We start from the raw sequence: 26,800 nt of genomic DNA on the forward strand, positions 1-26,800 counted from the left end.
TAGTAGCAAGTCCGAATGCATTAATTTGGTCTCGCATTGCTTGAGGAAGGCTTCTTAAGTATTTGTTTGATTCTTGAATGAGTATCAAACCAGTCTGCATATCAGACCGAGTTATTTTTTTTCCTAAACAAATAATGCAATTCCCCTGATGGAAAGTCAGGAATTTGGTTTGGTTGAGGAGGACCAGTGGCCATATTTCTATATATTCCTTCCTTTTCCTGAGATGTAAACAGGTGAGATTGGTCTTGCATTGTGCCAGAACATTCATTATAATATATACAGTGAAATAAAACATATTGTACATGATTCAACTTATACCAAACCAGCATCTTACATGATGACTCATGCAAAAGAAGAGAAATAACTTGCAAGAACAATTGTAATGACTAATGACACATGCAAAACATATATAACGGCTGTTATGTTGCTTAACAGGTAATTTAATTGTCATCTAATTTTGTCTTCCATTATGATCACAAATTTTCACAATAGCACATGGCAAAAAAATATGCTTTGAATTAATTAATATCTTTGGGCTAATGTGGTGGCAATGGTTAAAGGTCAGTTATAAGGAATTTGGGTTCAATGACCTACTCATTTTTAGTTATCCTTAACAGCAATATCCAAGCTCCATACAAAGTTGGCAATTACAGGACCAACCTTGATCATGTGGTTCATTTTAATTGATCACATATATATGTTATCTATGAAAAAAAATATGCAAGGAAAGAATATTTTGAATGTAATGAGAGCATCAAGCTAGACAATTGTTAATGTATTTTGTGAAACTTGATTCAATAGTAACATAGTATCCACACTATTTGATCTTCAAGAACAATGGAGACACAACCAATTTTAAACCTTTTGGTAGCGATGGTAATTAAAATCCAACACCTAGTACTAGGAAAATCAGTCAGCACAAAAATTTAAACTCTGGCGAAGAGAAAAATTGTAAAATTAGTCCAACACAAGGTGGAGGAAGAGAGTGGGAAAAAAAGAGAGCAAAAATTGCCAATTAACCTTACACAACCTGACTATGAGATTTTACAAAAGTAGTTCCCCTTGCAGTGATACAATGCTCATTGTATTGATCAAACATCCGAGCAGTTCAGGACAAAATTTAATTCAACCACCCCCCACCCCACCCCACCTCCCCCAAAAAAGAAGAAGAAGAATTATTGCATGGATTGTATTGTATAAGTTTCTGCTGGCAAATCTAGCAGACTCAAGATGCAAGAGCCAATAGCTGTGCCTGTTTAAAAAAGAACCACGAATATCCATTAATTTGCTTCAAATATTGTTGGCAGATTGGGAACTAACCATGCTTCCCATCCTAACCTCTCAATGGTCTTTTCCAAGAATATGAATCTTTATAACCATGCCCTTTGGGAACCAACTGCAAACTATCAGAGGCTAGATAACTAATAAGCAAGATTATAGTTATTGCATGTCTCAGATCTATCTTTCTATAACACGCCTACTGTTTTTAAATTCAACGAAATCCCTGCCCATGTCCCTATCATATTTACTAAACCTTCCATGTTGCTGCTTCCCAAAACTATCTTCTCTTCTACGCCCCTTAAAATTCTGCATATCACCCCCTCTGTCATTCTTTCTCCACCCATCACGAGGAGTCCTTTGAGATCCTCTCTTATTACCTCGAGACCCTTGTGATGGTTCATCAAAATCATCATTGAATGAATTCCTTCTACCACTCATCTTACCAGCAGATCTAAATTTTGTGTCTCTTGTGAAGTTATGATTGGCACGACCTTGAGAATTATTTTGTCTTCTATCAGATTCTACATTATTCCCTCTAAATCTATTTCTAGAAGATCGTACATTATCATCATCCAATTCCGAACCAGAAAAGAGACCATCTTCACTATCATAACTTCCTTTCCTCTGGAAATCCCTTCTCCCAGAACCAAATTTATTCCCTTTATTTTTCCTGGAATTAAAATTTCTATCTAAATCATCATCCACATCAGAGTAGAGGCCAAGCTCCTCATCAGAACCAAAGCTTAAATCCTTGGATGGACCTGCTTTACCTCTGCCTCTACTTCTTTGTCTAGAATTAGCAACATGACTAGATTTCCAGTTGGGATGAACTGAAAGATCTTCATCTGAATCCAAATCAAGTCCATCATCCTCGGAGCCTGAGAAAGCAGCTTTTCTACGTGTTGGCTTGGATGACTTACTGTAAGATGGAGAACTCGTTCTATGACGAGCAGCCATGCCATTACCAATGCCTTCAAAATCTTCTGATCCAGAGTACCCTTCTACCTCAGAAAATTCATTTGAAGAAGCCTTCCGTGCTGAATTGTTATGAGTATCAAGCTCGTAGCTATCAATATCATCTTCTTCATCATCAAAATCATCAAACCCCATCCGAGCTCCATGAGTATCACCATCAGAATATTCTTTTTCATGGACCCTTGGCACACTGCTAGACCTATTAAAATCACCTTCAGGCCCTCTGAAATTTCCTCTCTGAGCGTGGCTATCTAAAGGAGAATTTTCAGCCATCCTGGGAGAATCTGCATGCTCAAAAGCAGCAACATCTGCCCCATCTGATTCATTGTCATCAAAATCAAAATTCCAGGCATTAGAAACCTCTTGCCGGTTAGCAATCTTCTCCAACCTTGTTCTAGGACCATGTTGCCTTTCTTGCATTCTGTCCTCCATAAGTTCATCGGGTGGGCGCTTGCATTCACAATGAAAACATGCCATATTCCTCCTATAATTTAAGAAGTTGCACCTGCCACATACAAAATCAACAATAAAGAGATGCAATAAACTCTTCATTAACACTGGCTATGTATAAGTATAGATGTTCATCTTTAATATGCATTTACAAAAAAAACATTCAACAGGGGTCCAGACCAATGTTTTTTCAGGTTACAGGGAGATGACAGTGAAGAGTAAAAATCAAAGAACAATATAATATAGCCATGCACTCCATTGCATTAAGTTCAGCATGTTTTTTTTTAACTTTATTTTATATAGTTATTATTTTTTTAATAAAGGACTTAGAATCAAGTAGGCAGATGATGCAGAAAAAGTCAAAATTTATATTGTAACTCTAAAATTCTGACCAAATTGTATTTAATTACACTCTTATCAAACCAATAAAAAATTGTGAAGCCCTTGCATGCACCCCCAATGAACCTAAAACTATATGGTGTACATGAACTGCATATAATAATATTCAATCATATCACAGACAACAAAGAGACTTCCAAAAAGCCAACCAATCTTTGAATTATTTTCAAGTTAATATCAGCAACAAGGGGAAAAAACATAGTCATGGAGTAAAATCTTACTCAGGGCATTCCCATTCTCCTGGAAGCAGCTGTCTCTTTGGACGTTTGGCATCACATTGTAGGCACACAGTATTCTTTGCAAAATTCAAGAAGTCACACCTGAGATCAGCAAGTATCAGCATCTTTAATTGTTGGTAAGGATATACCTTGAAAGCATTTTGTCATGGGTTGCAGATATTTCTAATCATGTGTAAAATGACTTTGACATAGTTGCACAAAACAGCCAGCAGGTAGATAATTTTTAAATAAAATTTCACAGGAATTTATATGCATCCTCAGAAAAAATTAAAACCCTTTGATTGATAACAGAACACAATAAATTTGCCTGGCCATGACAAGATAAAAAAATTCTTAGGTAAGACATACTTAGGACACAGCCAGTCTCCTTTTTTCATCTCAACATCATCACGTCCAACACGTTTCCTTGGAGGAGGGGGAGGCTGCTTGACTTTGGGTGGAGGCTTTTTAATTACTGGCGGAGGAAGATTTGGGTCTATAGGAACCGAGCTCAATTTGACAACCTCGTGAAGCAACTTACGAACAACAGTCTTGACAGACTTTTGTTTCAGAATATCCTTGTTGACTATTGATCCATTCACAGGGTCAAAACCAAAAGTCAATAGAACACGCATAACATCAATAGTTCGTGCCTCATCCTCTTTATTCGTAACCAAATATGCTCTGTCACAGGAGTTCCTCAAACTGCAGGAGCTGCAAACCTGACATACGAATTGCCATTATCCAAAATGCACTTATATAATAAAATATTCAATCATAAACATATATAAATGAGTACAAGGGATGAGGCAATGAAACTGGAAAGATTAGAAATTAGAAAAAAAAAAAAGTACATAGACAATTAAGGAAGGAAAATCAATAGACTGCCTTGTATCTGATCACTGCCATAAAAATATTAATGGATATGAATATAAAAGCTTGGTTTTTTTTATTTGACTAAATTAGAAGGCAGAGCAAAGGACATACTACATTAACAGTTCAATATCTTGACACGAACATCCTAAACTTAAGAACATAGTATTCTTGGAACTAACAATAGCAATTATGTCTAACTAGGTAGGTTGTAAAATAAGAGCATACTGTGAGCATCCAGAATCCAAAAAAAGAGGTAAAGCCTTCAAATACTAAGCAACAAACGAGGATAGGGAGGGTGGGAAAGGAGAGGCAACAGTATGTCAGTAATTAACTCAAGTTTTGCATGAAATTGGCAACCAATACACTCAACACATAATAAGGTAAGAAAGTAACACTCACATCTCCTTCATCAAGGTGGACGTGCTTCCTTAACAGTTTTGCAGAGAAAACCACCTTTTTGTCTGCACTTGGGCATCCAAAACCAACCAGAATTTGAATGTCCTGTCTCGACAAGGACCTGAAATTAATTTTCTGTCTCAGCACTTGCAAAGCAAAGTGGTATTAATTTCATTATTGTTATCTATCACATGCATTAATAGAGTCCTAGAAAATAAATTGGGCACTTAAGTGGGTTCAGTACCTTAGTCTAACACTAATCAACTAAAAGGGGCATATCATCCTTTTACTTTTCCTTCAAATTGGTTGTGGAAAAAATGAAGTAAGACCTTTTTCTTTTGGTCCCATTCAAAGGATCATTAGTTCTGTGAGACACACAAGAGGTGGTAGAACTCTTCCTTCCCTTAACCCTCACCCCTAGTGTAAGCGGGATTCAATCTCAAGTCTAATGTGTGATGACTGATGACTGATGACTGATGACAGGAAACTTTATCAACTGAACTAGTGGAAACTCACTTTGATTTATATGATTTAAGTTGTTCTATTTCATGAACAACATTAAACTTCTAAGACTTAAAAGCTGGGATTGTCTCTTTTCCTACATTAACTGCCACAAGAAATAGCATGGTTACTTTTAGCGACAGCAAGCATGGAATGGATCAAATCAACCTGAAGGGCACTTATTAGCATCATGATCATTTCCCTAAAAGGTGATCTCAGTATAAATCCATTTGATATGATTCATAAAAACCAACAGTAATCAACCAAACTATAAATAAAATTCAAATTTCAAAACCAAAGAAAACCTGAACTCCATACCAAATCCATTTCTGCACAATTCAACATTCCCATAGACTAAACCAATACTATTCATAATCCAAATGCTCACTTAGTCAATAATAACCTTATCATTCTAATAATTTCTTCAAAATCATCTCATAATCATCATCATCAACATCCACATTTCCCACTGCACCCACACACAATCATCATTTTCAAACCAAACACCAAAAAAATTCAAAATTTCATATTCCAAACAAAAACATTTGAACCCACAAACCTCAAAATATCGAACCGGTCCTTCCCGAAATTGATGCACGCCGTGTGCACTGCCTTGAAATCCTTAAAATCAATCCCCAAATCCTCATCTTCAACTGCAACAGTCTCCGAAGCATCGAGGCCCAGTTCTTTAACCATTCTGTCCTCATCCTTCCTCCTATGATCAAAGTAGTTCTGCCCCACCAACCTCTCCATGAGCTCAATCCACTCAGGCCATGGATGCACCACCTCCACCACCATCCCCTCCTTCTTCATCTTCTTCACCTTCTCATTCGTAACCTCCAATCCCAAATCGGCATTACCACTGCTGCTATCAAGCCCCAACCCTAGTTGCGATTGGGGATGAGGTGGGTGGTCAACTTGGGGGTTTCTGGATTGGCGCCAAGCGCGGATGCGTTGGAGGGTTTGGTCCTTTTGGGAGAGGAGGGACTGCTGCTGTTTTTCGATGGTGTCGATTTGGTCGAAGACGAAGCTGAGGCGGGCGGAGAGAGAGGAGGGTTTTGGAGGAGGAAGAGGAGGGTCTGAAGAAGAAGAAGAAGAAGAAAAGGGTTTAAGGAGAGAGAAAGGGAGAGGGGGTTTGGGGTTTTGGGAGGAGAGAGAAAGGCGTCTTAGGAGAAGGAGAGAAAATGGGGTTTGTGCCATTTTTGTGAGAGAGAGAGAGAGAGCAGAAATGAGGTTTAAGGGTTTTTGAGCTAAAGAGCTAAAACCCTCTGCATGAGTGAGAAAGAGGGAAGGGTTTAAAATTGTAACTATCTAGTTAATAGGCGCCGTTTAGAAACATATTTTGTTTATAGCATCTCGAGTGTTAAAGACTCGATTTTGGTTTTGAAAATCGAGTCTTTGAGACTCGGTTTGTAGCTTGGATCAACTCTGATGTGGCAGAACTGCCAGATGGCATTTACATGGAAATCGAGTCTCTAAGACTCGATTTCTAAGCCCTATATATCTCACTCAGACCAAACCAAACACCAGGGCATCAGAGGAAAAACCCAGAGAAAAAAAAAAAGAAAAAAGAAAAGAAAACCAGAAACAGAGAGGGAGAGAAGATCGAGATCGGCGACCCAGGCGCGCGCGGCATGATCAGAAACTGACCAGCGACCCAGGCGGCCAGGGGCTCGCGCGCGAGCCTGGGTCGCGCGCGGCCAGGGGCTCGCGCGCTGCCTGGGTCGCGCGCGGCCTGAGGCTCGCGCCCGGCCTGAGGCTCGACGCTGGCCGGCGCGAGCCCCTGGCCGCGCTGGTGAGGTTTAGCGGTGAGGTTCTCTGTTTCTCTCCCTCTGATATGATCTGATCTGCGTAGAGACTTAGTGTTTTTTTTTTTAAATTTTGGGTTTCTGATCTGATCTGCGTAGCGACTTAGTGTTTTTTTTTTTAAATTTTGGGTTTGAAATCGAGTCTTAGAGACTCGATTTCCAGGTGGACACCCATGTGGACAAAGTGCCATATCAGAACTGGTGTAAGCATACAAATCGAGCGTCAAAGACTCGATTTTGAAGCCCAAAATCGAGTCTTTAAGACTCGAGATGCTATAAACAAAATATGTTTCTAAACAGCGCCTACTAACTAGATAGTTACGATTTTAAGGCCAGTTGGCCATTTTCGCCAGAAAAAAGTTTAAAACCCTGTGGCTGTGGAGATAAATGATACTGTATAACAGGTGTATGAGATATCTCACCTTTATAACCCAAAATAATAATAATAATAAATTTTAACATATTTTTTTCACGTATCAACTTATGACGTCTATTACTTTCTTAAAAAAAAATTTATGATGTTTATTTCTGATAATTGTGCTCATTATTATTAAACCAAAATACCATTTGATTTTTAGTGTAGACAGACATTGAACCGCAGATTTTTTATTCAACCATTTTTATTTTATTAGTTCAATTAATTGAAACCCACAAAACCTTATCATTTTGTTTGGTTGGAAATGAGGAAAAAGAAAATGCTTTTCTTGTATGTGTTTGGAAATAGGGAGGGAAAGAGAAAATAAAAAAGAAGAATTACTTTGTTTGGTTTGCAAGGAAGAGACATGGAAAGAAAAATATTTGTTTTTTATTTATTTAACTTTTTATACACTTATGAAGTAAAAATAAGAATACAAACTGTAGGGACACGATTTTTAACGACCCAAGGATGACGTTGGGCTCGTGTGCAAAAAGGCCCGAACAATATGATTTGTAGAGAGTGGGTTTGGAAAGGCCTGTCTTTGTGCGCTGGGCTTCGGTCTGGTCCCGGTTTCATGAGCGATCATACAAAGAGGGATTTGGGCTGTATAGATGAGCCTTACATCAATGTAGTTTGAAAGGTTTGACTCCTCGGAATTGGTCCGAGGAGCATTACATTCTCTCCATTCCTCCTCCCTTTTTCCCAGCCCCCTCTCCCTTTTCGCTCTCTTTCCCTTTTATACTAGTATTTACCTCCCATTCTTCATCTACGTGTCAGTTTTTCCTGGTTTGGGATATTCACTCGTCCTATCAATCCTTACGTCAGAGTGGTTGGGAAAAGCTGGATAGCATGGTATGGAGTATGAGCTTGTCAGGTGCTGGGCTCCACAGTATGGTGTTGGCAGCTTTCTCACGCGTACTGCTCTTGTACTAAGTTTGTCCTTTTCCTCATGCGTTTTTATGAGGTGTTGAGCGTGAGATTGTCCTCAGCCACATCCTTGGGCCTTCAAGGAGCTTTCATCGCGCGTCCTCGGCAGTAGGGCTCCTCGGCTTAGGCTTTGGGCCCTTGACACAAAGTGGGCTGGGACCTCAGATTTCGGGCCCCACACAAACTAATGGGAAAAATTTTAATTTTGAAGCACTTATAAGTCAAACTTTGTTGCTGCAATTTTTTTATTTTATTTTTAATGGTGTTTCTCTCAATTTTCACCAAAGTTAGGCGGAAACAGGAAACCAAAGTGTGGGCCCAAGTGATTCAATTTCTTCCTTATTTTTCTTCTCTCTTGCTAGCAAAAAAAAGGAAACATTTCTCTTTCCTTCATTGCTCTTCTCTTCCCTTCTATTCCCCCTTTTCCAAACAAAGTGTAAAAGCTTCTAAGGGGATGATTGGGGTGACAATCTTCTAGAGTTTTTAGAGTAAATCTGTCATAAAATGTTTTAAATCATATCCATATATTTTGAAATAAATGGTTGTGTAAGGACCAGATTTGAATCCCTAGCCCAGCAGATAGATGGATTGAGGCCCAAAAAGTCCAAAACAATGAATCTATAGAGAGTGGATTGGAAAGATTGGGCTCTAATGAATTAGATAGACACAAAAGTAGATTTAGATGACATGGAGATGCAAATAGACTGGTTTATAATGAAGAAAATCGTCATCGGCGAAGTCCGAGGAGATCTGTTCTTATATATTTCTTTCAGGTTTGATTACAAAGTCCGTTCTTGATAATACAATAATTTTCTCTTTCTTTTCCGATCCCTTTGTCTCATTGCCTCCCTATTCTTTTATACTGTCTCCCCATCTCATCTCCACCTTCTACGTGCATGCCCGATGGTTGGTGTTAATACTTGTTCCATCAGCACCCCCCATAAGTCTTCATGTAGAAACTGTAAGGCTGATAATCACTGTTCAGATATCACCTCCACATTAATCTAGCTAAAGAGTTAGCTGTAGTGCATTTAATACGGTGGTAGGAGTTTTCTCTTTAGATATTTTAGGACTTCTCCCTTTCCTATGTCTCTACTGTGCCTATCTATACTGATCAAACTTCCTAAAATGTTCCCCTAAACAATGGATCACTCCTCTTGACCTCGGCCTCTATTTGACAAGGAGGCATTCATCCTCGGACCATCCTCCTGGGCCATTATGACCAAAACCAACTTCTTTATTTACTAACACAGTATCTTCTGTCAAGGATTTTTCCTTCTTGGACGACTCTTAGTCCTCAACTTGGGCCATAGTCCCAATATACAAATAGATAATGAACCCTTGGGCCCAATGTCCCTACAGGTTGAATTTTGCCCAGTTAATAATTTACAGAAATATTAAAGTGGTGATAGTTAATATTTCTTTGAATGTTGATGATAAGATAGATATTAATCCACTCATTTCAATATGTAATGAATAAGATTTTAATCGTCATACTAGAGTTACTATAAGAATTTTAGAGAATTATAGTTTCTCTCCAAACCCTTCAAACTCTCCCCATATTTTTTATTGGATGTGAATTTTAGCAAATCCATCAATAGTTATATCATCAATTAAGTGTTTAAATGTCAAGTTTTTATAGTCCTAAATTATGCATAAAAAAATACGTTTACTAATTGAATAGTAATTAATATAATAGCAAAAAAATAGTAATTAATATCTAATTTGAACAAAATTTGACATGCATGTAAACATGTAATCAAATAGCTATATTTTCAATTTATATAATCATGTTAATTTTTTTTAGTTGGACTTTGGAGAGAAACTTCGTTCTTTATAGAATCTTAGTATGGATTACAACATCTTGTCATATAATGGTATTGGTAGTTTGGTACCTATGCGCACTTATGTGAGACTGTGAGAGGATTGTGTAGAATAGTTTGTCCTACATACCCAATAAAATCAATATCTTCTCCATCTACACCCAAAGGAGGTGATATCTCATTCAATTGTCATATTTCTTTTAGACTAAGTGAGATTCATTGGTGTGTATCACACATCTTGATGTTGAGAGGAATGTTGGATTTAATAAATTCATAATTTTCATTCCGTATACTGGTCCTATTTTTCAAATTATAAATTCTTATATATCAAAGCCCAAATGTAATTTTTTTTTTTTTGTAAATATTTCTAAGGGCCTTTTACTTGTTGACCAAGATGATAAATGATTCCAATTTCCAACTCATAAAAGTCTTATATTCAAGAATAATTAACTGAGTTTTCTTGTTAAGCTTAACTGACATTTTAGTGAATTTAAAATTTGAAGGTTTTGATTCGTTTCTAACAAGAATAATGACTTTAATTTTGGGTCTCAAATTTTGTCAAGGCTAGGCTTGTTTGTACTAAGAGAGAGAGAGTGACCTACATGAACAGAGCTTAAACCGTCTCTAGGGCCATACTAGACAAGCTAAATGATAGGGCCTCATGGCATACTTGTTTTTCGACCTGCACTTTCTTTCTAATGATTGTTGTGTTCACTTTGAAATACTTTACTATTTAGTCCAAAAAAACCATGAACTACTTGAAAATAAGAATGCAAAGCTGCAAACCACTACATAAATCCCATCAAAACTACAAAAATGAGTCATTTTTCAAAAAATATTTTCTATAAAACTATTTCATTTTCCTATGTTTAATAACAACTTTAAATGAGTTAAAAAATGATCTCCTAATTTTCTTTTTCTTTTTTTTGAGAAAAAAAATAGGAGTGTTTATGGTTATATTAAACCCCTGAGCAGAGCACACACGCTTAGAGATGTGATGTCCACCAACGGACTCCTACTGGTAGCGGGAATTGAACCTGAGCGTGTTAGGTAAAGCGAACGAACCATATCCAACTGAGCCAAGTCCCCGTTGGCATCTCCTAATTTTCTTATTTAATTGTACTTTTTTTGTTTATCAAAGATAGTTTTTTTTTTTTTTTTTAAATTTTTTTTAGCTATCAAATATTGAAAAACAGAGAAAATTATCTTCAAACAATTTTCCAATGAAAAAAAAGGGGGCATAAAATACATTGGGCATCAGACTTCTTTGTTGCTGTAAATAAGTACAAACAAATAGTGTATAAGAGTCTTGTTGGTTAGTAGCATTGACCACTTTTTTGTATGAGCAAGGCACGGTATTAACATCACAGCAAAACAGAGGATTACATTGGGCATCAGACTTCTTTGTTGCTATATACAACATATGATTAATCACCTAAAAAACACAACATACAACTTACAACACAGGACTAAGTGAAGAAGAAGGTATGTACAAGTACAACAGTAACCTCATTCAAACAATGGAGAAATGTGCGGAGTGGAGAATATTGAACAAGGAAAATCCTTCTTTTCAATTCCCAACGTCGAAGCACATGTTGGAATGACTAGTGCTCAAAACCACTCAACCATACATTTCGGGTAGAAACCTTCATCAGCAGCAACGGAAGAAAGACTTTGTAGTTCTTTCTGAACTTTCCGCCTCTCATAAAACACTGAGCATGCTAGTGAAGTGCACTTGACTCCACTTTCCACAACCCAGTCACTGCCTCCACAATGTCGACAAATAGCAGCAAGGTGTTGCATCTCTCTCTCCAATTTTGAAGTTCTTCCAATCACAGCTGCTGCAGCAGAAGATCCCTTTCGCAAACATTGATTGCAAATATGGGCTGATGCCTGGACCAACTCACCACAAAGTATACAATGTTTTGAGAGATAGTAATAATCAATTCTGGTTCGTTGTCCATTTGGAGCAGAGATGGGGTGTTTAGCAAAGGCTTCCCTGACTGGACGGGGCATCTCTATAAACCACCGGTTCAAGTCAGCTCCAACAAGTCCAAATACCCGCTGCAAAGCAGGGATTATTTGTTTGTTGATGTAATATAAATCATTTAATCTAAAGGGGGAATCCATTGCCAAAAGTTCCAATGGATCCACAACCATATCAATGAGGCGGGCCCCCGGCTCCCCATGGATTACAACATAAGGTATTCGCTCTGCATAGCGTGGTTCTGCCCTTGGATCAGCTCTCATCGCTTTAGTGGCCACAATTGCTGCTGGTGGGAGAGATGAAGAGCTCCTTGTACAGTAGGTACCTAATCGAACCTCCTTTGCAAAAACAAAATCCTGAAGAGAAACCCTGCCGGATAGAATCCGGGTCCATTGGCGCTGCAAATATGCTTTAAGTTCAGAAGTGTTCTGATGTTCAAAAAAGAGTCTCAACGACTTCTCCAGTGTCTTGGAAACAGCTCCACATGTATCCCTGCGTACTGTCTCAATGCCTTTAGCATCAAATACAGGTTCAGACTGTTCTGGGCTCTCATAACTGTAACCAACATAGCGTTTCTTAGTAAGGAGGAAGCATGGATGATATACTTTCTCCATTTTCAAAGTGACTGGGTTTGGATTCATAGCAGTGATTGCAGAGGCAATCTCATTCCCAATTTGAAAAGACTCATTGACCGTGCGTCCTTTGAGGAGGACAAACAAGCTGTCAGTATCACCATAAATAACTTTAGCTTTCCACTTATCATGTGCATTCACAAATGAAATTGCCTTTTCAAGAGTACTACGGCCACATTGAACAATACTATCTGCTAGCTCTGCACAAGGCATGCGACCACTAAATCCAGCAGCTGTATAGCCATATGTTACATTTGCTATCAGCTTCAAAGCAAGCTGTCTTGCATTAAAAATCCGGTGAAGAATTTTCTGCGAGGGGGACAATCTTTTCATAGCTTGTTTCACCATTATTCTAGTTGATAATATTTCCTCTAATAAACGGGGCATTATGCCTTTACAGACCTTTGAAGATACATACATAACACCATTTGGAGTAAGTAACATCTCATTTTTCACTCTCTTTAGAACAGAAGGATCTGGTGAAAATGAACTAACCCCAAGTGTATTTGCCTTTGAAGGAGCAACTTTTCCAAGGCATGTAGAAAAGCAAAGATTGTATGCAATTATCATAGAAGGATAGAGAGACTGAAAATCAAGAACAACAACCGGATCTGCATAAAAACCTGACTCCGGTTCCATCACAAGTGGTAGGCATTCCATTGCGGGTTGAGAAGCAACCTGTTGACTTCCTGGGGATATAGCAAGATAATTTTGTGTATGTGCCAATCTCAGAAGCATGGATTCAACGCGGTATTGTGAACCTCGGGAGAGAACTGAGAAAAAGTCAATACCAAACACACGAGCAAGTTCTGATGTTCGATTTATCTGCAAAAACACATACCAAGATAATTCAAGCAGGAGCTTACAATTAAAAAAAGGAAACCCATTAAATTCAGAACTAAGAATATCAGAAAGACTTTGGTTAACACAACTGAAGCTCTAACCAGGCTAGGGCATGACAAATACACCTCTATCATGACAACAAAGCATAACTCAACCGACAAAGTTTGGTATCCTACCATATCAAGTTGGTTCATTATCTCAAGGTTCAATCTTGCTCTTTCTATAAAATACTCTATACATCTAAATCTTCCTCGTCCAGGACCACAAGAAAACCATTTTGTTAGTACTTTGTGACGAAATGAAGGAATTTTTCGCCTCAGCACAGCTTCGGCTACTGCTTCAATTGTGTACATATTAAGCTTAACTTCACCACGCATCAATCGCCATACATTCAAGACAATTCTACCACCAACATGAACACCACTGGCATGAGTTCGACCCCATTCATCCTCGATAATGGCATCTTCTAGTATGACAGGATCAGTATTTAACTGTTCAGGAATTAAGTTATCAAAAATTCCTTTCTCAGGAATATCTAAATCTCCAGCAGCTATCTTGGTTTCAGATGGTGTTCGAGATATGTTATTGAGTAAACATATACCAAGATGTGAAGCCCTTTCTGCCAAAAAACCAAGAGAACCACCTTGAATATCCCAACCCATTATTATATCTGGGTCAGATGAGCAGACAATCTTCATAAAGTGACTCAATATGTACTTCTCCTCAGAGAAAACCAACATCTTGCAAGCAGATATTCCATCTAGAGTCCTGCAAATAAATGAAGATTATAAAAAGCAATTAAAAAATAGCCATCTTCCATAAAAGAGAAAATAATGAAGGCATCAAACAATGTTTATGGCATAGGCCACAAAGTAGCCCAAACAACTGTAACATTCCAAGAGGCAGCAACATACACAGTCAGGTGCACAACCTATGAAGCACGGGTGCGTTTCGGGACTCGGGTGTGGGTGCGGGTGCGGGTACGGGACTCGGCAATTTTTGAAAAAGTAGGGTGCGGGTGCGGCGGGACTCGGCGATTAAAAAATTATTAAAAATATTTTTATTTATGTTTTCTATATATTTTTACTATTAAAATATTCTTAAAAAACACATTAATATACTTGATTCACAAAACAAAGTAAGAAGAAGGCAAGAAACACATCTGAGGTCAGAATTTTGGCTTCTCTGGCGAGTTTCACGGCCGATTTCGGCTTGTTTCGGCCGTTTCTGGCATGTTTCGGCCGTATCGGTCGCCGGCTGATACGGACCGATATGGCCGAAACATGCCGGAAACGGCCGAAACAGCCCGGTTCGGCGCGAATCTGAAAAAAAAAAAAAAAAAAAAAAAAAAAACCTCAGACGCAGCACCGATGCACGGTCAACCGCGTCGGACGCCGCGTCGGACTCGGGTGCGGCACCCTCCCAGCCGCTTCCGTGCTTTCTAGTGCACAACACAACATTTAAACAGGTTATTCCAATTTTATGCTATAAAATGAATATAAGGAAAAAAATGTGTAAAAATAGTCCACCTAAATTTAAAAAACCAAAAGCAATCAACTAGTAAAAATTACAAGTGTACACATACATGGTACCATCCATGTTATTTAAGGAACATTCAAGCAGGGTGACACATAAGAAAGTAACAATAGCTGTGATGGCTGTATGGGTTCTCCTCATTCTTATTGATTGCCCACTTTTCTGCTTCTTTTACAGATGGATAACAATTTTATTAGGCCAGAGAAAAAGAATTAAAAGGAGAGGAAGGAAAAAAGATCTTCATCAAAGTAATAGGACGGAAGATACGAAACGGAGGCAGCCCCCTAGCCTTCAAAATAAAGAGAAGCAACAAACAAAACACACTTTATTGTGGTGCTAGAAGTTATCTTCTTATCTTATTCCAACATTAAAAAAATAATAATAATAACAATCTTCTTTCGCTATATTTCAGTCCATTGTGCAATTTGTGGAAAATAGTTTTCACTTATCAAAAAAAATATTTCAGTCCATTGCAATAAACATGAAGATGTTTGGCTAAAATGCACCAACACCCATCCAACTTTCACCAATATTTAGGGAAAACTTTTATTTTTCTCCAGGGTATGGGCATGGGTATTACCCTTAAGTGCCTTTAGTGGCCCTATGACATTCACATGGTCACCCCCCATTCTCAATTTGACTTGAGAGTAACAAAATAAAACTCTCTATTTGCACCTCAGTCAGCTTTTGGGTAAAATTGACTGAAAATTTAGTTCAGTGGGCTTAATTTTATTCTTTAATTATTAAGTTAGCTATACACCCAGTATACTGTAAACCCACGATCTTACCCTTCACCCATTCTTACACGAGAAGGGAGTGACATTGAGCTAGAGTTCATTGGCACTAGTGAAAATTTGAGGGCTATAAATGCATTTTAATCAAAAGGTTTGTTATTATTCCATTCTCTTATGTTCACATTTCCAGCACAATAGATAGAACATATGAGTTGATTTTTCAACTTGCAGACCAGACCTATCAACAAATGTCCACATTACAAAAATTTTAAACATCAAGTCACACTCAACACACAAAAAAAAAAAAAAAAAAAAAAAACAATGGACAGAAAAATTACATGAAATCTCAATTTGATTATCAGCAACCATACCTCTTAAAAGCTTCAGTTTTACTCCGCAAAAGCACATAAACTTCAAGAATGGAATCCGTATCATTCTGAATAGCGAGAGCTATGACATTGATGGCATCAAATCGAGGATCAGGTCTGAGATCTCCTCTAGATTCTGCTTGAACCTATTCCCATTATAAAATTGTAAGGGAGAATTTATAGATAGATGATTTTATCCAAAAGTAATAACAAGCATAAATAAAGTTCTAATTATCCGGTTATAGAAAGCAACAAAAGTGGGAAAAAATGATTCTTAATCATATGAATGAACGCACAATATAAGTCTCAGGATATACCAAGACATACCACAATGGATTCATAATCCAATACGTTTCCTAAGGAAAGAGAGAGACCATGACTAATTTTTCAAGCAGATATTAAAAATTTCCTTATTCCAGTGATACACACAAGTTATACCAATTAAGATAGCGTTTGGATAGCTGAGCGTTTATGCGTTTCAGTGTTTTTTTTTTTTTTTTTCAAAGACCAGAGCCTCCCATGAACAGTGCAAATAAGTAAATGAACCGTAAATGACGCGTGAACAGTAACTTTTTATTATTTTTTTATTGTTTTCAATTTTTAGTTTTCAGCAAAATAAGCGGTATCCAAACACACCTTAAAAAAAAAAAAAAAAACTAATTCATAAATTTTTGACGATACATAATTTGGTGTCTGTTTGGGAACAACTTATCTAGCTTTTTTCTGAATTTTTTTTGCTGGAAGTGTGTAAAGTATACTTGTACTTCAAAAAAGTGAAAAAATTAAGGTTTTAAAAAAGCTAAACTTGATATGAAACTACAATTTTATTTTTTTTTGATAGGTAATAAGACTTTTATTGAAAAAATTGAACATCATGTTCACGATGGTGAACACTCTGAACAAAAAACAGATACAATATAATCAAGAACTAAAGGAAATATAGACTAAAAAATCAGATAAAGAAATACAATTCATACACCCCCAAATACAAGCCCAAAGAAATAGAGTACTAAAGAGGAGAGATTTTAGATGATCTAACGTTCTCTCCTTGTCTTCAAACGTGCGGGTATTGCGTTCTGCCCAAACTAACCACATTAAATTTGAAACTACAAATTTAAAATTGGAGGTAGTGAATTCATCACTAAACAACTTCAAAAGGAAAAGGAAACGTACTATTATAATCCTAAAGAAGACCAAGAGTCAAAGCTTTTCTCTCTAACTCTCCCTAATCTTGAAATACTATCGAGTTGACTTGATAGTATTGATATTGGCAAAGGTAAGATGGTGCTATACTTCCGTACCAAAACTAAACTGATTTAGGATAATGTCATATTATTGTCTAAATGACCAATTTCCAAGTGCTAAGAGCATGAGAAAGTATGAACTCCCTACTTAAAAGAACACCCTTCAAATGCAAAGTATATCATAATCGAATTGTCAATATTTGTGTACAGAAATATGGAAGAGTATTTTGAATAATAATGTAAAACATTAAGCATACAAACCGATGGGAATGTTCACCAAAAAACATAAAACAAAAAAAACCATGGGAATTTAGGTTTGAGATAACATATCTTTTGAATATAGGGGTCATTTGGTACGTGATTTTGAGCAACAATTTTTAGTTTTTAAACAACATTACACGTATTTCCATGCACTTTTTCATTCACACATATTTCTAAAAAATACAAACAAATTTACTAGAACAACATTACCAAAAACTCCCTAATTTAGAAAAGTACATCTAGTTTTGCAAAAATATCAAACATAAACTAAAAAAAAAAAGTAGCCCGATACCTCTATACTTAACAATGTCAATTGTTGTCCACCACCAACGCTTGCAGGATCCTGAAATCCACTTTGACTAAGAGGAGTAGGCTTTGATTTCCCATCCGGTCCTGAAATTTGAGACATGTCGTGCGAGGAATCAGAGCATGATTTTTCTTTTGCCATACCTCCTCCCCCCTGGATTATTGCCGTCACCCCATCACCAAATGCACTCCTTTCTGCATTAAGGTTTCTGGGGTTTTCATGATACAAACGATCCAAAATAGGCTCCACAAGAGATCCAGAACCAGATTCAGGCATATCCTTGTCGGAACTATCAAGGAAAAAGCTTTGTGCCTTCTCACAATCATCAGGCAAAGAACTTTGAGAACCAATCAAACTGCTAGCTGAACCAGCAAAGTGTCATAAAATTGATAAGAAGTTTCTCATTTGGAAATGCAAATGTTATTTTTCCCACAAATTAACATGAGTAGCTTGCAAAAATCCACCATAAACTATAACCTGAGTTACAATATCTTCCTAAAGTTTAAATCGAGCAAGCAACCCCCTAATCTCACTCAAACTTCGAAAAGCGCCTTACAATTCCATTTATCATCAAATTAAGAGCAATTTAATGAACTTGAGAAAGAGAAAAAGCTAAAGAGAGCTTTGGTTGTATCTTTTATCTTTTTTTGTGGGGGAGAGGAGGGGTTGATACATTTCTTCAATAATCTGCTCCTACTTTGATGACAACTATAACAACAACTGGCTATTTGGAATTTTGAGTGATGTCAGGAGGTTGGTTGCTGAGTTCTAAATTTTAGGGAGGACAAATGAAACTCAAGATGATAGTTTAGGAATCATAGAAATTACACAAATAATACTAAAGCAAATTACCTTTCAGAGGTGATGGCTCCACTGATTCTACATTGCCCCCTAAAGAAGAACCTAAAAATCCAAAACCAAAAGATAGCAAATCGGGAATTTTAAATAAATAATAACAGGAAGCCAATGCATTTACTTAAAGTCTTAAATGGATAAACAAATAAAAAAAAAAAAAAATTTACTAGCTCTAAAGCACCTTTGTCATCATAGGATAGCCATCTATATACACTATCTGTAGAAGGAGGTGATAATACTGGTGTTAAGAGGTACAAGTAAGAGCCATCATTTTGACAGTGAGTAGGGATGCCCATGACAAATTGATCAGAATCAGAGCCACTAATTCTAGCATGACTGTCCATGACTTCTTTCGCTTCTTGGCAATTTCCCTCAAAGAAAGGGGAAATATCATCCATAACTGTCCCTATTAAAAATATATAAGTTGGTCAAATATACTATAAAACATGCACTACAAGATGAGGTAAATCACCATCAACCCCTTCCCCTCCCCCCCCCCCCCCACCCCCCAAATAAAACACAAAATAGAACTAAATTAAGTCGTGTTTATAGAAACAAAATGAACAAATGGAGCTTTGTTCTAAACCTAAGGACCAGTAAAAAAAAATTGGAAATATTGATGCTATCAAGAAACTTGGAAACCTGATGATCCATCAAAATTATCCTCCGCCGGATTAGAGATGGTAAGTGTAAATGAAGCATTTTCAAATGCCATATCTGTCCAATCTGCAATGGGGGGTTTCTTGCAAAAGGTCATGCCAATTAGTTCGGTACATTTTGCCTGAGTGTTGACAACTACAGATTCTGAGCTGCCAAACCCAGATAAAACAAAATCCCCTAATTGTTTTCCACCATGGCAATTCTGATTTTGCAGATCCATTGAGTTGGTTCTGGCATTTGTGCCCACAAGATTCTCAAAAGATTTATCATGTACCCACCCCAAAGATGGTTCATCTTTATGGCCACTTCCATACATGGAACAGTCTGCACCAGATACTTCACATTCAACCAGATCCGTTTGCAAACAGCTTGAAGCAACAGCATCTATTTGTTGAAATCTCTCCATAGCCATGGCAGTTACACCAGACTCTTTAACATTGTAAATTTGAGAATGGCCCATGGAAGTTGCAGAATCTATAGTCTTGGGCTTAGAAATCCATTCTTGTGTATGCAATTGAGGACCTGTTGCTGTGAAATCCACAGGAGTGGTATTGGCTCCTATTCTGACCTCATCACCAACTTTTTCATGAGAACCAAAATGGCCGTCTTTCAACATACTAGCCTGTGACGAGAACTCACTGCTGTACAAAAGAGGCAGTTTTCCATACAAGGAAGAATTGGAATGTGCTGCTTTAACCTCATAAGTCTCACAGAAATTTGTTTGTTGGCCTGCAAGAGATTTCTTCAAATTGAGAGACTCAATAGGGATTTTGTCAAGTTCATCATTAAATCTTCTTGGGCAGAGAAAAAATTCTTCTCTTTGCTTCCCTTCCAAAAGCATCTTTTTAGTTCTTCCAGACCCACCTTCATGTGGTTCGACTAGGTGGGATCTCTTTCTCCTCATCAAATCTCGCACAGAGCATCCAATCAAAGTGCTTGATTCCTTTAGATCATTAACATCTGTATCAACATTTTTCATAGAACTATCTGCACAATCTTCTGCCTCATTTCCAGCCAAAAAACTTGTACCTACAGGATCTTTAGTTTCACAAACACAGGCATCAATCATTTGGAGACCAACAGGCTCCAAATCATTCTTCTCCTTTTGCACCTTGGAAAATGGTAACAAACCCCATTTAGATTGCTTTCTTTTGTGCTTAATGGTGAGCCTAGCACCAAAATCCTGCAACAACTGGCACTCTGAAGACCCTTCAAATTCATTCTTCATCTCTGTTTTGAATGAATTTCCTGTTGATTCAGCACAAGGAATTGAGATTAGATCATCCACAGAGCCATCTACTTGTGGAATCATTTCCTCTGATGAACTAGTAGAAGAATGATTCTGATCAGAGCAATAAGAGGCTCTCTCCTTTAGGCCCTCAAAGTCAATCAAGTCATCAATTGAATCAAGAATGTCTTGACACTCCTTCTGAGACTCGCTCTCATAATCCATATTAGCCTTCTCCAGCACCTTATCAATGGTTGTTGCAGGCAACAAAGGACTCAGAACAGTTTCACGAACAAGTTCATCATCAGAATTTATATCTTCAGCAGCCTGAGATGTGGCAAGCCACCGTAGAAGACTGAGGGCTTCCTTATCTGCAACCTGAATACAACACATGGATTTTAAGAACACATGAGAGATGTCTAGTAAATAACGTACACCATTTCACCAACCAAACAAACACCATTGAGGTACAATTACACGAGTTCTAAATATCTCAGTTTGAGAGAGAGAGAGAGAGAGAGAGAGATGGTTTAAGAAAACACTTAGAAGAAACCAAAAGGCATTCAAGACAGTATTGCAGCTTCCATGTCCAATACCATGAAATAGCAAAGGACCCCATCATGTCACATGGTCAAAAGAAAACTTATGCTTAAAAGTGAAAACGCCCAACATCGAGGAGGATAAACATGCAACCTCATGATGAATTACCTTTGGATCTAATGATTCAGTAATTGGTGATGACCTCATTTCATCAATAGATAATGGCTTAATACTTGTATCCCTCCCTTCAGTGAGTATCGGACCATCTTCTTCACATATTGAAACTTGTGGTGACAAAGATCCAATTATTTCTTTTTCTTTAGTATTCTTCCAAGGTTCTCCATCTATGTTGTTAGGGTTAACATGTCCAAGTCCAACCAAATTTCCTTCATCAGTTGATGATGTCATTGATTGCTTTAACTTCACATTTTTCCTAAATGGAGTCAGAGTAAAAGAGTTTTCTGCTTCACCACACAATTCAATAAGTTTGTTCTCAAATTCAAGACCTAGTGACAAAGTTTTAAGAACATCTTGTGGAGGTGGTTTGCCAGGATCAGGAGGCATTATCACCTCATGCATTCCAGTCCTTTCATACTCCTAGAACACCAAGGAGAAATTCATCAAATGACCAAACAATATAAAATGTCAAAAAACTCTTAAAAGGCAGAAAATGGATATGACTAAAACAGACCTCCCATATTGGCACAAGTGATTGAACCATTTTCACTTCTGAACGGGTTTGTGAGAGGGATGAATAATTTTTAAACTGCTGGTTAAGAACGTCTGCAAAACCCAAAAGAACAATTCTCACATTAACCTATAAAGAGAATCATAAAAAGCTTATGTGATATAACTGCAAAGTCGAACAAACCATCTATGGAAGCATCCCCCTCAAGTTCACAGACACTTTGACGTTTATTGCAATAAACATCCTGGTGTGAGGAAGCCTCAAACTCACTAGGAAATTGCCATATCCAATCAGCTGGAATTGTTGATGATATCCAAATTGGTGAAATTAAAGATGCATCACAACTTGGGTCTGCCTAATGGTAAATTCACACATCATTAATGATTATCACATAATTATGGCAGACAAACATTTACGTTCATGCCAAAAGCATTTGACACAGAAAAGAGAGGAAAAGATAACCTGGAAATCAGTAGGCATGCAGGTCAACTTATCCATATGTTGTTTATGCAGACCAATATGATCAGATTTCCTTGGTGAGAAAGTGTCTGGTACGGGATGACGGAACTTCATCTTTGATAAATGCATATGGCCCATCCCGTACAAGTTATAATCAATCTGACAAAAAGAAAAGCTTAGATCTCATAAAATGTAAAACAATAAAGAATTGAATTGAAGTATGCAAACATTGCACAAGAATGATTATTAATTGTGAGTCAGAAAAATGCATCACAATGGGACCCACCTTAGTGGGTCCCAAGAGTGCACATGTTGCCAACCCACTGGCACCTCATTGCCAATTGCCTAGTGGGTGACTATGTTGCATTCCTCATCATAAAATAACCATATTATAAGTATCTTACAAACTAAGAATCATTTGGGAACCACAGTTTTCAATTTTATTAGACACCCCCCAAAAACAAAATAAATCAATGATTCAAACATAGGGAAGCATTTACCAAAAACTGGAGAATAAAGGGAATATGAGATTCATAGGGCTGTAAACTTCCATCAAGAACTGTACCACCCTGAAAAGCAAGTATTACTATTTTAAAAAGCAGGCATTCTACTTATCAAAAAAAAAAAAAAAAAGCAGGCATTCTAACACATCTGCAAAAGGAAAATAAAATGATGAATCTAAATAAAATTCACCTTTAATCAAAATTTAGAGGCCATAAAAAAAATGGTCAATCAAACATAGGTGACATTGTCCGTGCAATGTCTACAAACAGTAAAATAAGTGATGCATTTGTATGCTGAACGCTGAACGCTGAACACTGAACAGATATATCGTCAGAGATTGCCTAACTAAAAAACGTGGACGCTTGGGTGACAAAAACTTCTACAAACAATACTTTCTCTTAATCTAACTTGCAAAAGTCATAGCAAATTCCAACCAATTGGTCGCAACATTTGAAAGGAGGGCAGTGATTAATATACATCACTCTTAAAATTCTAGGAGAGAGAGAGAAATTATTTTTGAAAGTACTCCAAATCATGCACATTGACCATAAAGGATAGCATCCTATATGCATGATGAAAAATCATCTACAACACAAACCTTAAATGTATAAAAAAAACTTCATTTTCCCATGTTTAGTAGCAACATTAAATGAGTTGAAAAAAAATCTCCTAATTTCTTTTATTTAGCTTGCTGTGAGATACAGTTGTTTTCCAAAAAAATTTAGTTGAAAACAATTTCTAAAAATAAGTCATACCTTTTTGTTGACCAAAAATAGTTTTCCTTTTACTCATTTTTTCTAATGCTACCAAACACTGAAAAACAAGGAAAAATGTCTTTACACAAAGTTTTTCATCGAAACAAACTGAGCTTATAAGTAAAGGAATCTTATAAAGTACATCAGAAGTGAAAATACCATGATAGAACTTATCAAAAAAAGAAATTGACAAGAAATACCCGTGGCAAAGGAAAAAAGCTCCACTAAGTGAGCAAGCATAGATAAAGTAGTTTTTTTTTTAAAAAAAAAACCATACAAACCACAAAAGGATTCCAAAAAACAACTGAGCATCGGTCAAAGGTTCAAGAAGTGTACCAAAAGAAGTTTGGCAGCACGGGAGACATCATGCGGATAATAGCTATATCTTTGTCAAGGTGTTCAATAAACATACTCTTAGATTATTATATCAATATAAGAGAACTCTAAGAAAGATAGTATAATGTTTGGATACAGATGTATTTTCACAAAAAGCTCTTCAGATGAATGGTAACCATAAAATTTCCTTGCTCGTACAAGGCTGCAACCATGTACATGCTGTCGCTTTGAACCAGCATTACCTTTAAGCTGTAAGAGTTCAAACCAAAGCAAAAACATATGATACCTGCAGGATCAGCAACGCAAAGGAAAAATTGCAGAAACACCAATTAACAAACAACACAGAGGTTAGAACAAAACCTGTTGCAACCAAGCATACCTTCAAAGCTTTCTCAAGCGCAAGAGATACAGCATGTGTGTATGCATCACCTATGCATATTAACAAGAAAAAGGATAAATTCAGAAATTTAAAATAGGAATCATATCTAAAGCATATATAAAGCAGAAAACCAGACAGCAAAAATCACAGCACATCTTAACATCAGGACAGACAAACTTAATTTCTATCGGATGGAAGAAGATATCGCATCCAAAATGAAATTAAGAGATAAATAAAAAAATATAGCCCAAATTCACAGTATCAACTAAAAAAAAAAAAATGATCCTGACTAACTAGGAGCGGCTACATAAATCCAATTTTTATTCCATTGGCTTAATTCAAAAAATATTATCTACCTTCCTCGTGTGGTTGAAGTGATATATCTGCACAAGGCACATATAAATAGGGTAAAACCTGCAAAAAATATGGATAATTTAGTCAAGAATTACAATGTACTAATAAAGAAAGAAAGGAAGAGTAAATTTCAAACACTTTTCATATGCTTAAAGTACTTTATACATGAAATATTGCTTTACATAGCATGCAATATCTGTTATTTCAAACATTTTTTTCTTGATAATGCAGGGACCTTTCTAAAGAAGAACCCCTTGGACTCGCCTTTAGCACAATGTTGATTCACCACCAGAAAATGGAAAAGAAGATAATTTTTTAGAAATATATTTTTCCAGTTTGCAATTGAAAAGAGAGAGAAAAATGAAGGATGAATTTGGAATATCCTTTAAGTCCCACTAAATTTCACTTCAAAGTAGGCGGGACTTAAATTTTGATATTAAAGAAGAAAACAAGAGTCCTAATTTTCCCTCCATTTTCTCAACATAACCAAAAGGAGAAAAATATAGCTTCTTAAACTTTGATATGCCTGATTATACTACGGCGTTCAAGGAAAATTGACGAATCCAAGCTTTTGATAACATTCAATAAAAAGCCAGAAAAACAGGAATGATCTTACCCCATGGACGTGCAAGCAAGTCTTCTGACCAGCCGGCGTAGAACCATATATTCTTATAACAGGAACCTCATTCACTTTGCCACCTTCAAGAATTCAAAAAACCACTTAACACATAATGTACATTTCTATGAATACCATTTTCCTAGCTCTATGTTTGGTTCCCTGGAAAAATGAATAACTACATTTTAACTTAAACATTTTTTCACCACAGCAGTGTACAAGAGACATCACAGATTCTCAGACTCTTTTTTTTTAATATATAAAAATAATTAAGAGAAATTCTATCATATCTAGTAATTATAAGCATCGGGACTGATTAAATTCTTCCCTACAATCTGTGCAATTATAAATAGTTTAATATTACCCTTACCTAGTCCTCACTATCCTTAATTTTTCCTCATAATCCTAAATTCATGAACTTTTTTCTTTTTTAAATCTTTTTACTTCGACAATTTTAGAGTTATCATATTTTCTATTTTGTCCGTTTGTTTCTAATTATTTAACAAGGACTTTTTATAATAGTAAGTGTTAAAGTTGTTGAGTGATTGGAAGAAAGACAAGGGAAAGGTGGAGGCAAGAATTTAACTTAGTTTGGCCTCACCCTTGACGACTAAATCTTGTTTATTCAACTTAACAAAATGATGAACCTAATGTAAAGCTTATAGACTAGAGAACCCAATTTTAGGTTAAACCTAGACTAAGAATTTTTACGCTTGCTGTACGAGTAAATGCAGGGACAACAAATTTAAACCCTTTTTTTTCCATAAAATCTCTAATAGTAAGTATAAGTATAAATTCATCTTAAAAACAAAAAAGTAAAAATACAATTACACCCCTAGATCCCATCAAACACGTTTTGCATTTGTAACAGTTAACAATGAACAGAGGAACTAAAATGATAGTTTTGTAAAAGTTGACAAAATTTCAACTTGGTAATTGTATTTTTGCCCCCAAAAAAAATGTAAAAATTCATAATATATATTTCGAAAATTGTGAAATGAGTTTCACTTTCTTTTCAATTGAGAATTCTATTTCTAATATCAAACATATAAAAAAATTTACAAAAAACGAGAAGAAGAAAAAGAATTAAACGGCGTCGTTTGAGAGTGAAAGTAGAGAGTACCTTGGAAGGGACTGTAAGAGATATCAAGGCCATGGATCGGCGGAGCCATGTAGTGATCGATGGAGACGATCCGTACGCTAAAGGCGTTTGAATCCGACTGCGAATCTGCCATTGATTGTCTTCCAATTTACGGGAATGCCATAAAATTTTGCTTCTGGGAACGGAATAGTAAGAATGAGGGAAGGTTTTGAATTTGGGGGACTTTCGAGGGAAACTGAAAATTTATAGATAACTTGAAAGCTTCGGTGGCACACTTTGTAATCCCAGAGAATGTCAATGACTCAATATAGTAATTTTCTCCCCAATTCTTTTGTTAAAT

General features: G+C 36.7%; 1 protein-coding gene across 1 annotated transcript; it reads right to left on the bottom strand.

The window, feature by feature from the left end:
- Window positions 1–957: 957 nt before the first annotated feature.
- Window positions 958–26,690, bottom strand: LOC115981510 (DNA polymerase zeta catalytic subunit-like). Its single transcript, XM_031103702.1, has 23 exons — window positions 26,482–26,690; window positions 25,359–25,441; window positions 24,745–24,802; window positions 24,389–24,438; window positions 24,146–24,258; window positions 24,010–24,052; window positions 22,915–22,983; window positions 22,418–22,573; window positions 22,139–22,310; window positions 21,959–22,050; window positions 21,436–21,864; window positions 19,482–21,105; window positions 19,021–19,245; window positions 18,837–18,887; window positions 17,970–18,346; window positions 16,176–16,318; window positions 13,711–14,302; window positions 11,702–13,516; window positions 5,656–6,329; window positions 4,599–4,716; window positions 3,693–4,045; window positions 3,327–3,425; window positions 958–2,761 (listed from the first exon to the last, which is right to left on the bottom strand). The coding sequence occupies exons 1-23, from the start codon at window positions 26,591–26,593 to the stop codon at window positions 1,459–1,461; spliced, it is 8,751 nt and encodes a 2,916-aa protein (XP_030959562.1). The 5' UTR covers window positions 26,594–26,690; the 3' UTR covers window positions 958–1,458.
- Window positions 26,691–26,800: the final 110 nt, after the last annotated feature.

This window comes from Quercus lobata, chromosome 3, assembly GCF_001633185.2.
Source record: "Quercus lobata isolate SW786 chromosome 3, ValleyOak3.0 Primary Assembly, whole genome shotgun sequence".
Taxonomy (NCBI): Eukaryota; Viridiplantae; Streptophyta; class Magnoliopsida; order Fagales; family Fagaceae; genus Quercus; species Quercus lobata.

Coding starts and splice junctions, on each gene's coding strand:
- LOC115981510 (XM_031103702.1), bottom strand. CDS start 26,593: ATGGCAGATTCGCAGTCGGATTCAAACGCCTTTAGCGTACGGATCGTC. Junction 24,803..25,358: donor CTTGCTTGCACGTCCATGGG/GTAAGATCATTC, acceptor TATTTTTTGCAG/GTTTTACCCTATTTATATGT. Junction 22,311..22,417: donor GCATGCCTACTGATTTCCAG/GTTATCTTTTCC, acceptor ATTTACCATTAG/GCAGACCCAAGTTGTGATGC.